Here is a 15,318-nt window from a genome sequence, read left to right on the forward strand (position 1 = left end):
GACATGTTTCCTTTTGAAATGGGCAGAAATCAACTATGGATTTATCAAAAAATAATAATCAATTTCTGCCCTCATTGGACAGGATATTTCACCCAAACTAAAAGTAAGTCCATATCATGTCTTAGGAGGAATTCATTTGTAATGTGGGCATGATAGCAATAGTGTAGAGGTATTTATGGTTTATTTCCCAGCTTAATCATCAATATATCTCTTTGCTTCATCGAGGTGGACATAGACTTAAATGGTTGCTCTGTTTTTCGCAGTTTTTTTTGCTCTGAGTTCCAGTTGCCTGCACGTTTCCTTCCTCACTAAGAATAGTAAGTTGGCATTCTGTAGACAGCTGGCCTTGCAGCGGTCCGGAAAAGTGTGAGTGAATGAGTGTAGGTGGGCGTGTGTGCATGTGCAGTTACCACACTGTAGGCCACATGGGAGATAGCTAGCTAGAGAGGGGGGGGGTGTTCATGGTTTCATGTTAGGACGGCAAAGGCGGTAGTATTTGGACTAAAGCCAAGGTTAAAACACACAGCTCACAGACAAAGGCCAAATCTCTCTGTGACCATTCAAATGAGTCTGAGTCAGCGGAGCACTTGGCCAAGCCACAACAGCATTTTACCATAGCTTCACCTTGTGTGTGTGTGTGTGTGTGTGTGTGTGTGTGTGTGTGTGTGTGTGTGTGTGTGTGTGTGTGTGTGTGTGTGTGTGTGTGTGTGTGTGTGTGTGTGTGTGTGTGTGTGTGTGTGTGTGTGTGTGTGTGTGTGTGTGTGTGTGTGTGTGTGTGTGTGTGTGTGTGTGTGTGTGTGTGTGTGTGTGTGTGTGTGTGTGTGTGTGTGTGTGTGTGTGTGTGTGTGTGTGTGTGTATATATAAACCACCAGAGCTGCTGAAATAGCAATGATGGCATATGATATAGTGCAGTCACAATACTCAGTGGGGCACTGGGTGATAGACGAAAAGCCTCGATGCGAGTGTGTACTTCAAACTTTTCAGTTAGTAGTCGACACCAATGAGCAGTAGTGAAAAGTGTACCTTAATTTTGACAAATAGCTTTGGCTATTCTTCCTGGGGTCCACACACATGCACTGCAGTCAACAGATATTAAGACACTAGTCACATGAACACAACAAATGTGAACAAGCTCAACAACACAACGATCAAGTACGGAGGTGAAACAAAAAGGATCCTCCTTTTTAACCATCATTAAGCCAAACACTATATTAATAATCACACTATCTCAATAATTAAGCTGACACTTTCACAAATAAATAGTAATTCATAGCAAATATAATTCCGTAATTTGTATATTTGTCTATCCTGTGCTTTCAGCCATATTTTAATCCAGGACAAAAGTAATGTAATGTAATTGTAATACTTTAGTTTGCCAATGTTCAGCCAATTTAAGTTACTTTGTAAAATCTGGGTCGGTAGTTCAGTAACCCATCGTGTTACATTAATGTAGTTAAAAGTACACATTTTTCCTGTAAAATGTGGTGGAGTAAGAGTATGCTTAGCCTACAATAAATGTAAATGCTGAGTAAAGTACAAGTATGACAAAAATAATAGTAACGTACAATACTTGTAGTAAATGTACTTGGTTATTACATTACATTGCATTTAGCTGACGCTTTTATCCAAAGCGATGTAGAATAAGTGCGTTCGACCAACAAAATATAAACTTGAAGAAAACCGAATCATATAAGTACATCAGGTTTCATAGAGCAAAAACATTTCAAGTGCTACTCAACTAGCTTTCGATAAGCCAGTCCTTTATTAGTATATAAGTGCTTTGTTAATAGTTCTATCGCTCGAAGTGGATGAGTTTTCAGTCTGCGCCGGAAGGTGTGTAAGCTTTCTGCTGTCGTGATGTCAATGGGGAGCTCATTCCACCATTTTGGAGCCAGGATAGCAAACCCACGTGTTTTTGCTGATGGGAACTTGGGTCCCCTTCGCAGCGAGCCGTTTGGTTGATGCAGAGCGGAGTGCACGTGCTGGGGTGTACGGTTTAACCATGTCCTGGATGTAGGAAGGGCCAGATCCATTCGCAGCATGGTACGCAAGTACCAGTGTCTTGAAGTGGATTCTAGCAGTTACCGGAAGCCAGTGGAGGGAGCGGCGTGGTGTGGGAGAATTTAGGAAGGTTGAAGACCAGACGAGCCGCTGCATTCTGGATGAGCTGCAGAGGTCGGATGGCACATGCAGGTAGACCAGCCAGGAAGGAGTTGCAGTAGTCTAGGCGTGAGGTTAGGGTTATATTCCACTGCTGCTGATAAGTGTGTTGGTTGTTGGCTCCGGACTAAGTGGCTTAGTGGCGTAATTCCACACCTATCCCATTAGCAGATATGATTTAGCGCTGCGGCTAATGGCCTTCCAATAGCTCAATGACACTGGCTTTAAGTGGCTAAAGCCATTTCTAACTCTCTCACAAGAAACTGCTCCCTGCCACAAGAATGTAAGTGGCGGGACTCGCATAGCTGTGGAGGTTGTGTGTGTGTTGCACTGAGGCACAAGAGACTATCTTCCTCTCGCTATCAGAGAAGTGTTGATGTTTTGATAGAGCCGTGAGGAACAACCCACACTGTGGTATGTCGACTTATCTGATGTACGGTGTCAGACTCGGTCCCTGATACAAAACTTGATGCCTGCTATAGACTTACCTCAAACATTTATTTGCAGTTTTCTGCCACATCAAGTTTCCTTTTTGTGTTTGGGATCACAGCCTATACCCTAACCCTAGTGGCGAAGGAATGAGTCTAAAAACCTTGAAATGAGTTAGCATTCTAGTACTTTCGGTTCCCTCGTCTTAAAGTCAAAGCGTTTATTAATGGGTTTTTGGTTAGATGCCTAAAATAAAGTTGGTGGTTTACACTAGCTTAAGTGATGTTCTCCTTATGTTCCCCGACATGAATAATGTCTGTAAATACTAGGGATGCTCTGATCAGGGTTTTTGGGGCCGATCACTGGAATCAGAATCGGCCGCTACCGATCCACTCATAGGGTGGGTGGGGGCTATGGGGATCTTCCATTTAAAGTGATGTTTAAAACTCAGTTAATGGGGCTAATTTTTATATTGCTTCAGTTTATAATCGTAACGGATCGAAAAGTTCAGATTCATTTTTCAATAAATGATGCGCTTCCACAAACAACATAATTATTACATTCAAATGAAGTACATTATTCAAGTTTACATTAACTTTGGATAATAACACGGGAGAAATGAGCGGAAGCGCTCTCTCCCCCCTCTCTCTCTCTCCTGACAGCCTGTCAGTATCGTCTCATGCAGCTCACTGATCCAGTGAGTGACCCGACCGTGAAGAATAAACATATGTATAACTAGTTTAGCTAGTTCCAGAGGTAGATAAAATGGCTAAGTGTGTTAGGTCTAACTCTTACGGAGTCTACACACGGCGGCGTGCGTTGCCGCTTGGCGGTGGGCGTGTCTTGAGCTTGGGGAGTCAACGCGAGCAACGCGACCAACAACCAACCACATGAATGTCCCGCCCCGGACATCCAAAGCAAAGCATTCATGCTACATCCATGCTGGCTAAATATACTGTCTATGCTTGCTAGCTGTCCATTCAAACGAAGTAAACTGGATATAAACTCCCCAAACAAGCGAAAACCTACCAGTTTCCCCCACTGTCTCTGCCACCTCCCCCCATGCCTGGCTCCTCCGGTTTGTATCCCTGTATGTAAAGAGGGACTGGTCATATAGTACCGGGTGATTCCCTACCGCCACGATCATTTTCTCCTCCATTATTTGACATATGGGAAATAACTGCGGTCTGGCTCTCCCAACATACACGCGGTTTGATTGGCTAGCGCTTGTACTGTCAGATTTGTATACGCGGGATTTGATTGGCTGACGCCTCCGTAGAGGTGGCAAAAGTAGAACATTGCTCTACTTTTGCAGCGAGCACCGCGAGAGAAGCTACGCTTTGCTCCCACAATGCAGTTCGGCGAATCGTGATGTCACCCCATTCAAAGTGAATGGGCAGAAGCGTTGAAGCGGCAACGCACGCCGCCGTGTGTAGGGGCCGTTAGTGTGTGTTTTGCTCCGCTGACCGGTCCGTCACAGCAGGCGGAGCTGCAGGATTTCTGCTTCACACACACGTTGCATTCCGCTATTTTATTGTGTTTTTCGGACACCTTGAACAACTGCCAGACAGGTGAAGCCATTTTGGCGAGCTTGTTTTCCCGCGCACAGAGAAAAGCGTCATGTATTTTGCGTCATCTGATCGGCTCTCACACTATTAAGAGTGAATATCGGCCGATAACGATTGGCGGCTCATCGATCGGAGCATCCCTAGTAAATACCCCACTGGTGATTAATGAAGCCTCTATGTGTCATAACAATGACAGTTGCTAAGTAGTGACTAAATAAAGACTAATATTTCAAGTTAAGTTGTAATGTACTCTTAGCTTTTCACAGGGGGTTACTTATACCCACTTGAGATCATTTTAAACCATCTATCCATTTGCGACCATTATCCACTGAAGAGGATGTAATGGGGCCCACGCTCTCTTTCCAGGATTGAAGTGTTTGTCTGGGAAGAGCAAACACGTGCTCGTGTTAGAGATGGAGGGGAGCAGCACAATGAGAGAGAGAAGGGCTCCCTTATTAGGACAGCTTCCAACAGCTGAGACAGGATATAGCACGCAAAATCTCACTGTGGAATGTATGACAATGGAGCGTGAATGCCTGTGCTTCTGTCCTGAAGTGTGTTTTACCCTTACACAAATGGAAAAGAGAAAAGTAATCGAGGATATTATCGTCAGCTACGCACACTTGCCACCTTTTTATTTAGTCTCTGACCCACATACACAATCACTCGGCCTGCTCACACAGATGCGTGCTCACACAAACTTCATACAGGAGTCTTTGTTCGCTCGGCCTAGTCCTTTAGGGGCACATGACAGCAGATGTGATCTCCATGAGTCACTGAACTTTGAAGTAGAAAATGTATTTAGCCCTGGTTTGGAGATGAGCCACGCTCATGTCATCCCGTTATTAGACAGACACTGTTCAAGGAAACTTCCCCCGATTCGTCATTCAGGACAAAGTCTGAGAAAATACACTTTGTCATTGTCTTAATTTGGTCTGTAGTGATGTCTTTTTATTTTCATGACTCTGTCTTAGGTTATCTATGGCATGTTTTTAAGCGGCATTGGATTCCACATGTTCTCTTTCTTGCTCATTTGTAACGGAGTGAAAGGACTTAACTTTATTTGTGCAGAATGGATCATTGCTATTCGTCCTGACTCCTGAGTGAATGCTTCCACAACTAGCGGTCTTCTAATTGACCTGCTTGTTTTGAAGTGCATGTTGCGGTCACTTGGAACAGAGTGGTGTGAATCAGCACTCCCTTTTTACATTTGAACAATCATTAAACTCACCATGATAGGAAAGTGAAAGTTCAGGAGGAAGATCAGACCCGCTCCACCAACTTTTGAAAAGTGTGTCAAAGTTTCTGAATTATTCCTGTTGTCTGAGATCACCATTGCTTGATTTGTTTGTTAGAGGGAATACACCTTGGATTATACAATTGTTTGGCACTATTGTGCATCTGGTTTTGTCTATAACATTCAAATCAGCTTCTTGTTGTTGTAGCTCCTAATGTTTTATCAATGGAAGCTATTCGATGCTGCCGTAGCTTCTCATTTTATCGGGTTTATAGATTGAAGTCCAACGCATATATAAGGTAATTGAATTGCTGCACCTTTATGACTTTACTTCGGACTCTCTTTTGCTTTTAGTTTGTAGAAGTAAAAGCGGTAAGGCCTTAAATAATTTGACCTAATTTAATCTGTGGTTACAGTTAACTATCATGTTAAAAGAAATGCACTATTATACCTTGCAGGGTATAGTAAGTGTAGTACCAATAAAGAAAACTAAAAGAATATTTTAAAGGAAAGACATTTTTTGGGGCATTTACAACATTCGTGGGGAACTTTTTAAAAAAACTGTAAATGTAGCTTAAAATGAATGAAATGGTGTTTTATTACGATAGTGGTCTAAACTGGTAAATCATTGTATTTTATCTTGGTGTCACTACTTGCCACAATCAAGTATGTTTTTGGGCCATTCTGATTAAGCCCTTTTGCCTCTCAAACTGGAAAGGAAAACATCTCCTGCCAACTCTCCTCTGAGCTCGGGGATGCTCCTCCCAATTAAAAACATCTCTTGCGTCTTGCGCTCTGTAACTCGATGGTGCGATGCCTTCTCGATAACTCCCCTGAATGCTCTCACATTTTGCACTCGTCTCCCCCTTCCTTCCGCACTTTCTCAGCACCTTGGAATGAAGAAGTGTTAACAAGCTTGGCGGGCTGCTGCAGCAAAAACACCTGCTGTAATCGTCTCTCGTCATGCATCTCACTTTTCCTCTATTTTTAACCGTGCAATGCAGTAGGTGAGGAAACGTGCCGAAGATGTGACGGCTTTGCTTCTACTGGTCCCACCTTGACTTCTCAAGGAGCTCTTTCTTTGTGCCTGCTGTTCCTCTTGCTCCTGTTCACATTTTCTCTGTACCTGCGTCTTTATCTCCGCAGTTCTCGTTTATTTTCCCTTGCCTTTCCTGCGTCAGCACCTGCTGCTTTCCAACCTTTACGTTTCAACTTCATTAGCACCTCCCAGATGTTCACTGTGCCACAGCTCTTCTGCCTTTTTATATCTGTCTACATGGGTGATTTATATGTCTGTTCTTTAATGAAATCCCGGTGTTGGTTTGAATCTCTTCTGCTCTCTGGTGTTGACCTTTGTCCTGTCCTGTCCTGTGCTCTGATCTGCTCTGCTCCCAGCGTGTGAATGGAGCAGTGTGCGAGTACGGCCTCCCTGCTGGCCTCGGTGCGGGAGCAGGAGAGGCAGTTTGAGATGCTGAGCCGAGCTCTTGAGGAGGAGCGGAGGTCGTGTGCCGGCACCCTGCCCCGCCCCCTCCCCAACATGCAGGTAACACGGAAAAAACTCCCCTCGCCCCATTCCATTTTTTTCCCTCCATCACGCACATTTTCCATCGAAAAACGTCCCTCGCATTCAACCTTGATCCGAGCAAGTTCTTCCTATGTTTCATCTCCATGGTCACCTCCATCCCTTCTGTATAGCCTGGCTGGATTGTAGTGCATAAACCAAACCTGCTGGCTAGGTTAAATGTAGATGGTAATGAAGCATGCTTGAATTTTGGGTTAAATAAAGGAAATGAAGCTCCCCCAGAGTGGTGCAGGGATATTTGTAAGCCGACCTGGAAGTTAGAATCGCAAGTGGTCCCTCAACAAAAGTCAAAGGGATTTTTTACTGGATTTTATTATACATCCGAAAAAAAGGTTCTGGGCCACACATTTAGTTTAGCAGGATAATCTCCACATATTAACAACAACTAATGTCAGGCTATAAATAAAACGACATCAAAGTTCCATGGCCTTGCGTCCCAACCGCTAAGGTGTTTGCCGTGATGTCGTTTAGTAGTCTCTTTTAAACATTTGTTAGCAACTGCTGTTTTATGACACAAGCTTCAATATTTTATTTTGTAGAACAGTAACATTCCTTCATGTTGTTTTTAAATGGGCCCTATTATGCTTTTTGGGGTTTTCCCGTTCGTGTAGTGTGTTATTTAGTTTTTCAAAATGCATGCATGTTAATGGCCTTCAAATGCTAACATCCCCAAATTCCCTCCAGACGAGGGAGTTTTTTCTCCCACACATTGTCACAGTAGAGGCACAAAGTACAAATATTAACTTGAAAAAGAGCACATGATCTCCTCTTTAAAAAGACTCCACTTGGACAGGAAGGAACCAGAATTGGTTGCATTTGAACTCACTTCTGGGTTTTGGGACTAATTCCTGCACCACTCTTTAGCTTTCCCGAGGAGGTCCTTTGCACCCTCTGTTGCTCCTCGCGGCTTTTGCTGACCAATGTTTTTCCAGCCTCCAACGGTTCCTCAGTATTCTTCTCATTCAAAACCAAATGTATTGCATCGTCATCCTATCCCTTCACCAATACATCTTTACAACCAGCTGTAACTCATCATGTGTGTCTTGTCCGTGAGAGTTTGCATGCAGAGCCATGACTTGTTTAACATTTTGTATGTTGTGATATTGGCCTTTTTCTGGACCATCATCAAGAGTTTACCTTTGTAGCTACAGTATGTCAGCCGGCTGGTTTATCTACGAATCGCTTTCATGTTCTGGAATAAGGAAGACGTCCTTGGCTACTTTTTTCAGCGGGACAAAGTCCGTTAACTGGTTTTCCTTCAGCCCTGTTTCATCACCTGTGAATTCTTGGGTAAAATCTGAGTCCGAGTGTGTGTGTGTGTGTGTGTGTGTGTGTGTGTGTGTAGCGAATACCATTTGTTTCACTATTTGCTTACACACCCTGTGTAGCATGCATGAGTCATGCCTGGTTCAGGCACTGTCGGGTGACTTCATACTCAGACAGGCACACCTACGCACTCTCGCTCATTCTTTTACTTCCTTATTGACACATTCTGCTATTAGTGTGCGTGAATAAACTGGCACACACACACACACTAGAGTGTGTGTGTGTGTGTGTGTGTGTGTGTGTGTGTGTGTGTGTGTGTGTGTGTGTGTGTGTGTGTGTGTGTGTGTGTGTGTGTGTGTGTGTGTGTGTGTGTGTGTGTGTGTGTGTGTGTGTGTGTGTGTGTGTGTGTGTGTGTGTGTGTGTGTGTGTGTGTGTGTGTGTGTGTGTGTGTGAAATGTAGCCTGTTCTAGTCCTTATCTCTGCCGTGTGTGTTTACATAGCCCAAAGGCTTCGGCATGCCTCTCTCCCAGGCAGCGCAACACAACCTGAGTCTCCACTGACAGGTTCCCACACGCTCACATCTGCCATAACACACTTTCTATTCTTCTCCGAGTCCTTGCCTGAACTAAAGTGTGTGTTCATATAACAAAAACAGATTTAGGCAGAGAATGTAATTACGAGCAGCATTCACTTGTTTAGGTTTTTAAGATTGAGAATACAACATTACTGTCAGTATGACATGACTGTATGCTATCTGATCACAGAAGGGATCTACCCCCCATGCAGTGGAGATGAGAGAGGTGCGTAGAGCTCCCCCTGTGGCTGGAATGGGAAGTTAACACCCATCACCACTCCCTGGCTGGACATGCCGGTGGTGTCGAATTTGTTGTTTTTGTTTGTCTCTCTTTATGGGTCATTATTTATTACTAACTATTTCATCTTTTCATTGCATTTCACAGTTCATTCACAAGATTGTTAGATGAGTGTGTTCATGTCATCATACTGTTTTTCTTTTTTATGAGAAACACAATGCAAACATACTTTTTAACTTTCTCTGACTTTTGATAGGTCTTTTTGAGAAGGTTTGTTTCTGGTCGGCTGCCATTAAGAAGTTGCTTGGGTTGAAGAATTGAAATGCTTGCTTAGTGATTATTTTCATTGACAATTCCTAGCGTAATGTATTGTAGTTGCATCACTGTAAGGAAACGCATGTAGTTGAGCAGCACGGTAATCACAGCACTGAAGCCTTCCAGAATAAAGCTGCTTTCTCTTTACTGTACATGAGTAGCCTGTCACTCTGGACGCCTTAAACGGCTCAGTCATTCCAAGCAGTGATTGTGTGTGTTGGATTCCCCTCATGTATGTTTCTTCTCTTCAGAACGGTCGCATTCCTTGTGATGCAGACATAGAGAGGCTAACACTGAACGAGGGTTACATCAACGGGACACATCACGTAAGCATATTCTGAAGACAACTTTTTCTTTCCGTGCCGTTTAAATCCTAAAAACGTAAGGGCCGCCATATACACCAGGGACCAGGGTTCAAATCTGGCTTGGCACCACTTGACGCATGTCATCCCCTCCGTCTCCTTGTCTCTAAAATAAAGTCACTTACCGCCCAAAAACATATTAAAAAAACATATCCTTAATAAGACCTATATTTAAGGGTGGGCGATATTGAAAAATATATTATCACGATATTTTTCAAGCAGTATCACGATAGACGATATACATCACGATATTTTTTCATGTCGGTTATTATGGTTATTTTTCAAGTTACTTAACAGTACAAGCACCTACAAGGTAACAGAAACTAAAACAAAAAGGAGCAACAGACCAAAATAGCATTTCAAGCTGGTTTTATTTCTGAAATGAATCTCTGAATGAACAATTCAACATTTTGATATGGCTTCAAGGCACAGTTTCTCAGTATAAAAATGAACTTTCTGAGGTAGCACTAGCAGTGAACATCAATAAACATGGAAATGAGGGTAAACATAACTAAGTAAAACATAAAACATCAATGAGGAAAAGTCAGTGCCAAACAATTCAAATGTAAACTTTAGACTTGAAGTGCAATAAAATACTTTAGCATAACTGAAGGGAAAAGTTTATTTTTTTTATAGTTTATTTATTTTTTTATCACGATAGATACGATATCTCTGAAAAAGCATACCGTGGAGACCTAATATCGTCACGCCGATATATATATCGTCACGACGATATATATATCGTCATATCGCCCACCCCTACCTATATTCAAGTTTTTTTCCCACTGACATATGTGCAGTTCAGGATGGATCCTGGACAGATGGTGCAGGAGACGTACACGGTGCAGGAAGACCCTCAGGAGGCTCCACCTGTTATCTCCATGGAGACCAATGAAGACGGGACCACGAGGCGCACAGAAACCACGGTAACTTGAGAGGATAAAAATGGAAATGACGAATTGACTATATAAAAAAGAGTTTTGAGTTGCATACATCTGAAGCACGTCAGTGACATTTTCTTTAAGATTGCATCTCTAGAATTACTCCTAAGTAGGGATGCACCCATTGCAGTCAATACCAAATAACAATTTGGCTGAGGCTGATTCCTAAAAATAACTGCAAAACAAGCTTTTAGTTTATGGGTTAATGGGGACATAGAGTACCTAATGACATGGCCCAGCAACACGGATACACATTAGCTCCTGCCGTCAGCACATGTCACATTATTTTCCAATATGGCTAACATACATTGGTGCGTCTTTACTTGTAAGTGACATCATTTTAAGCTTACATACTAAATGTTGTCTCTTCACCCCTGCGTTCTTTCAGGTAAAGAAAGTAGTAAAGACCACTACCACTCGCACAGTCATCCCCTCCGTGTCAGACACACTGTCCCTGGATGGGGGGGGTTCAGTGACAGGAATGAGTTCCTGCACTGGACCGGTCTACAGACAAGCACAACCAGCTGGACCCATGGATTACCCCACTCACACTGTGCCCCGCAACTACCAATATGGACCGCCAGCGGGCTACGAAGACTACCGCACCGGGCCCCCGTCGGAGGCCTACACCAGCCTGAGCCGGGGGGCGCGCATGGACGATCGCTACAGGTACAGTTTGTTGTTGAAAGCCATCAAGAGAATCTGAATACTTCATTTATCCCGATGGGAATCAGGGTATTGTGATAGTTTCCTACTTTAGAATAAAATAAAATGCAAAGATATATAAAATGTTTTAATTGGTGGTGGCTCAGGGGTGAAATAGGCCTCTGCCAATAGGAGCGGCAGTGGTTCGATCCCGACACATGCTGTCCGTACGTCGAGTGTCTTTCTGCGAGATACCTGCTCCTGTAGGCAAATCTATGGGATGGAAAAGTATGCAAGTTGCTTTGGATAAAAAAAAAAGAAGAGAAAAGCATCACATAAATGACGTCATGTAGCGTAACATAAACAAGTTAAATTAAATAAAACTGATTATGAAATAAAAAATATGAAATATTTGTATTGACCTAAGAGGTCAAATATGTGCACGTTATACTATATAAGTAGCAGTAAAATATGTAAACATGTGTATTACAATATATACCGTGGTGTATGAGCATTAAAAAAGACAAGTAGACTTAAACTTTGAAACTTAAGAGTCATCTTCTCTGCCCCTCCCTCCCCCTCCCCAGACCGGTCCATCCTGACGGTTACAGAACTCTGGATCTGAACTACAGAGCCGTCAGCAGGAACCAGCTGGACCCCTATGCTGCTCAGCCTCAGGTATGATCAACAATCAGCAGCTCTGACATGCTTTCACCTCTGAACCCAGAGGAGAGTCTCTGAGGCCTCTACGGAAACACTTATCACACTATACATCATAACAATTATACAATTCAGGTTCAATTCCGCCTGCAGTTCAGTTTAAGTTTAATGAGCTTTTATCACATGACTGTCTGTCATAGCTGAGTCATTAGTGACTTTCCAAGTTGCTCCAAGGTGTGGAGAATTTTATGTTTTCACAAGATATGCTGTCTGGAAATGAAAACTGTTGTCAAAAAGTTATTTTGATAAAAAAAAAAAATCACTATTTTAGATTTTGTTCCTGACCAAAGCAAGGATAATTATAAGGAACGTTTGAATTTGAAAATTAGACAATCATTTCTGTTTTGCTAGTTTCCGACTATGATAAATAAGTGCAATAAACAAATCATCATCATCGTTGTTGGGTTCAGAGGGTTAATTGTTATCTGACACACTAAATTCAGTGCTTTGCTTCCATGCTGTATGTAGTGAACACATATGCAACCCGTAGCATGGGTTTACCAGCAGTATTTGACTTGTATGATTTCTTGTCCCTGTGAAGGTCGGGCGTATGGGAAGTGCCGTGGAGCTCTCCTCCATCCCCAGGTTTGTCGCGGAGCCGTACGGTCTGGAGGACGATCAGCGCAGCATGGGCTACGACGAGCCCGACTACGGCATGGGACACCAGATGCACTACAGCACCGTGCCCCGCAACCTGCATGGCTACCAACATGGGCCCCCCCCACGCAGGGCTGGGTAAGACACGTTTTTTTTAAGTGACACGAAGAATTATGATTCTATGTGTGTATATGAGTGATGTCCCGTCTGCAAACAATTATATTTGAGAGAAACGTCAAAGTAAAGAGAAAAATATATCGGATTTATATGCGACAGGTGGAAGTGATATTGGCACACCAGAGAGGGCAACGTTTTGTTTACCAGACACAAGGAGACCACAGGAAAGACAAAACAAGAAGACAGGAACAGATACTGCCGTTGTACTATAGGATATTGTATCTTTGAAAATAAACTGCACAAAACAACGTTCTTGCCTGCGTAAGATTCACTAGCTGGTGCCCGAGCAGCAGTTCACATTTTGATTTCATTTTCAGTTTTATTTCTTTGCAGCTAAAGACTGCCGTTTAGTAAGTAATGTTATTCTCTTAATTCTCCAATTCCAAGTGTGTTATATTGCCTTTATCCACACAACATCAATATATAGGGTTTTCTGTCTAAAACATTTTGATATTGCAGCGGACTCTAAGGACCTTCACACTAACACCGTAACAGTTAGACAGTGCAACCGTAGGAACATAGAATATTGAGAGTTTCCAATTGTTTTCTGGTTACGTTTTTAGCTTTGTTAGTAGACGACTCACACCTTGTGTATTCAAAGGTAGTAGATGTTTGTCACTGCTTTCTCCCAATTTCTATTGCATATGATTTTCGGCCCTAACACAAACTTTTTTACACTTTCCCTCTCTGCTTGCATTGTTGGATGTCTATTATCCCTCAACTCATATTCTCCTTGCTCCTCAGGAGTTACGAGGGCACGTTGGATGGCGACATGAGCGGCCCAGGGGACCAGTACTACTGGGGAGCCGGAGCCCCACTGGCGCAGGGGGAGAGGGGCAGCATGGCCTCGTTGGACAGCACTCTGAGGAAAGGTCCGGGTCCCGGCCCCGGAGGCTGGCGTCAGCCAGAGCTGCCAGAGGTCATCGCCATGCTGAACTACAGGCTGGACCCCGTCAGGAGCAACGCAGCGGCCTACCTGCAGCATCTCACCTACAAGAACGATAAAGTAAGAAGTGCAAGCGTATATGTTTACGGTTTATATCGTATCCAGTGTGATTTAGACTGGACTTTGACTCAGGGTAATTTGATGGGGAGTGCAGAGGTCAGAGCACCTTCTGTCATGACTCATGATAATGAGTCGTGTGTCTTCTATGCTTGATATGGGCATGTATGATGGAAGAGCAAGACAGTCTGTTGTTTTTCTACCAGAGTGGGAGTAAAACAAGTAGTGGATGGATGGGTAGAACCCTTCATTTAAGAAAGTTTTGAGAGGAAAGCTTTTTTTATTGCTTTTCTCTTATTGGATCATTATCTATCTAAATCAAAATACTTTACTTTCCTGGGGGCAATTGCGTTTTGTCACAGTTGCTCTATTTTCAAATGAAAAATTATTTGAAAGATAAAAAAAATTGATTGATTATTTAATAATAAAGTTTCCTACCATCAACGCAACATAAAGTTTGTTCTTCCTTTTCTCTGTTATACGGCATAAGGCTGCAAAGTTGTTGTACTGACTAGAGAGGCGCTCATGTGAATTCAGGACCCCCTGCAGTTTGTTTTGTCCATAGGCTATTCTAATAAAGTTTATTTGAAGATAACACACTGCTGCATCCTCAATAGTGTGGACAAAAGATAGCAGTGTTACTTTGTACAGATCTACAAAGTAACACTGCTTTAGTGTCGTCGTCGTCCCCCTGCCGGAGCGGAGCAACGAAACGGAAATTAAGAAGCAGTTTCTTACGGCGCGTTATGCATGGGGCCCCCTTGAGGGGGTTTCCAGACATGTCGTTTGTTTGTTTGTAGCCTTTATTTAACCAAGTGAAAATCCCATTGAGATCAACGATCTCTTTTTCAAGGGAGACCTGCAGCACATTGGTTACACATACAAACAAAAAGGACATCAATACAACATAATTACAGGAGTATACATTAGCAACCTATTCACAATGACAGATATCTAATAACATTTCATCTATCCGAGCTTTAAAATGATGCAAGGGAACCAAAATGCTCAGTTTCAATTTGTTTTACATAGTGTTCCAAGCTAGAGGAGCAACACACAGAAAAGCTTTAGTACCTAAACAGTCCTAGCCCGTGGCACATGTAATTAAAAACACATCCTGGGATCTCAGGCAATAGCTACTTGCCACTCTCTGTGAGATCAGAGAGCATATATAAATTGGTAGTTAACCCCAGCATGGCTTTATAGATGAACATGTACCATATCGCTGCAGTACATTAAAGGGTGTTTCATGCTGTCGTTGCTGTGGACCTACTTAATCTACCTTCTTTGGGGCCCCCTTCTGGTCCAAGCACTTGCCTGTCGACAAATGGCGCCCCTACACACACACACACACACACACACACACACACACACACACACACACACACACACACACACACACACACACACACACACACACACACACATATATACATTATTTACATCAGAATCAGAACGTTTTTATTTATTTTTATTTTGTATAATGTAAAACAAATTCTAATG

The 15,318-nt window shown here is 42.9% G+C and overlaps 1 protein-coding gene across 7 annotated transcripts in view; it reads left to right on the plus strand.

Moving 5' to 3' along the window:
- Positions 1 to 15,318, plus strand: part of ctnnd1 (catenin (cadherin-associated protein), delta 1) — a 52,664-nt gene that overhangs the window by 12,162 nt on the left and 25,184 nt on the right. For 5 of the 7 annotated variants that reach the window (XM_071204386.1, XM_034084785.2, XM_034085022.2 and 2 more), the window contains exons 2-8: positions 6,791 to 6,938; positions 9,622 to 9,696; positions 10,533 to 10,658; positions 11,062 to 11,342; positions 11,906 to 11,996; positions 12,580 to 12,773; positions 13,557 to 13,818. In XM_071204386.1, coding sequence (XP_071060487.1) covers positions 6,798 to 6,938; positions 9,622 to 9,696; positions 10,533 to 10,658; positions 11,062 to 11,342; positions 11,906 to 11,996; positions 12,580 to 12,773; positions 13,557 to 13,818 — 1,170 coding nt within the window. In that variant the 5' untranslated portion in view covers positions 6,791 to 6,797. The remainder of the gene's footprint in view (positions 1 to 6,790; positions 6,939 to 9,621; positions 9,697 to 10,532; positions 10,659 to 11,061; positions 11,343 to 11,905; positions 11,997 to 12,579; positions 12,774 to 13,556; positions 13,819 to 15,318) is intronic. The other 2 variants (XM_034085102.2, XM_034085187.2) reach the window with 1 other exon arrangement.

This window comes from Pseudochaenichthys georgianus, chromosome 1, assembly GCF_902827115.2.
Source record: "Pseudochaenichthys georgianus chromosome 1, fPseGeo1.2, whole genome shotgun sequence".
NCBI classification, from domain to species: domain Eukaryota; kingdom Metazoa; phylum Chordata; class Actinopteri; order Perciformes; family Channichthyidae; genus Pseudochaenichthys; species Pseudochaenichthys georgianus.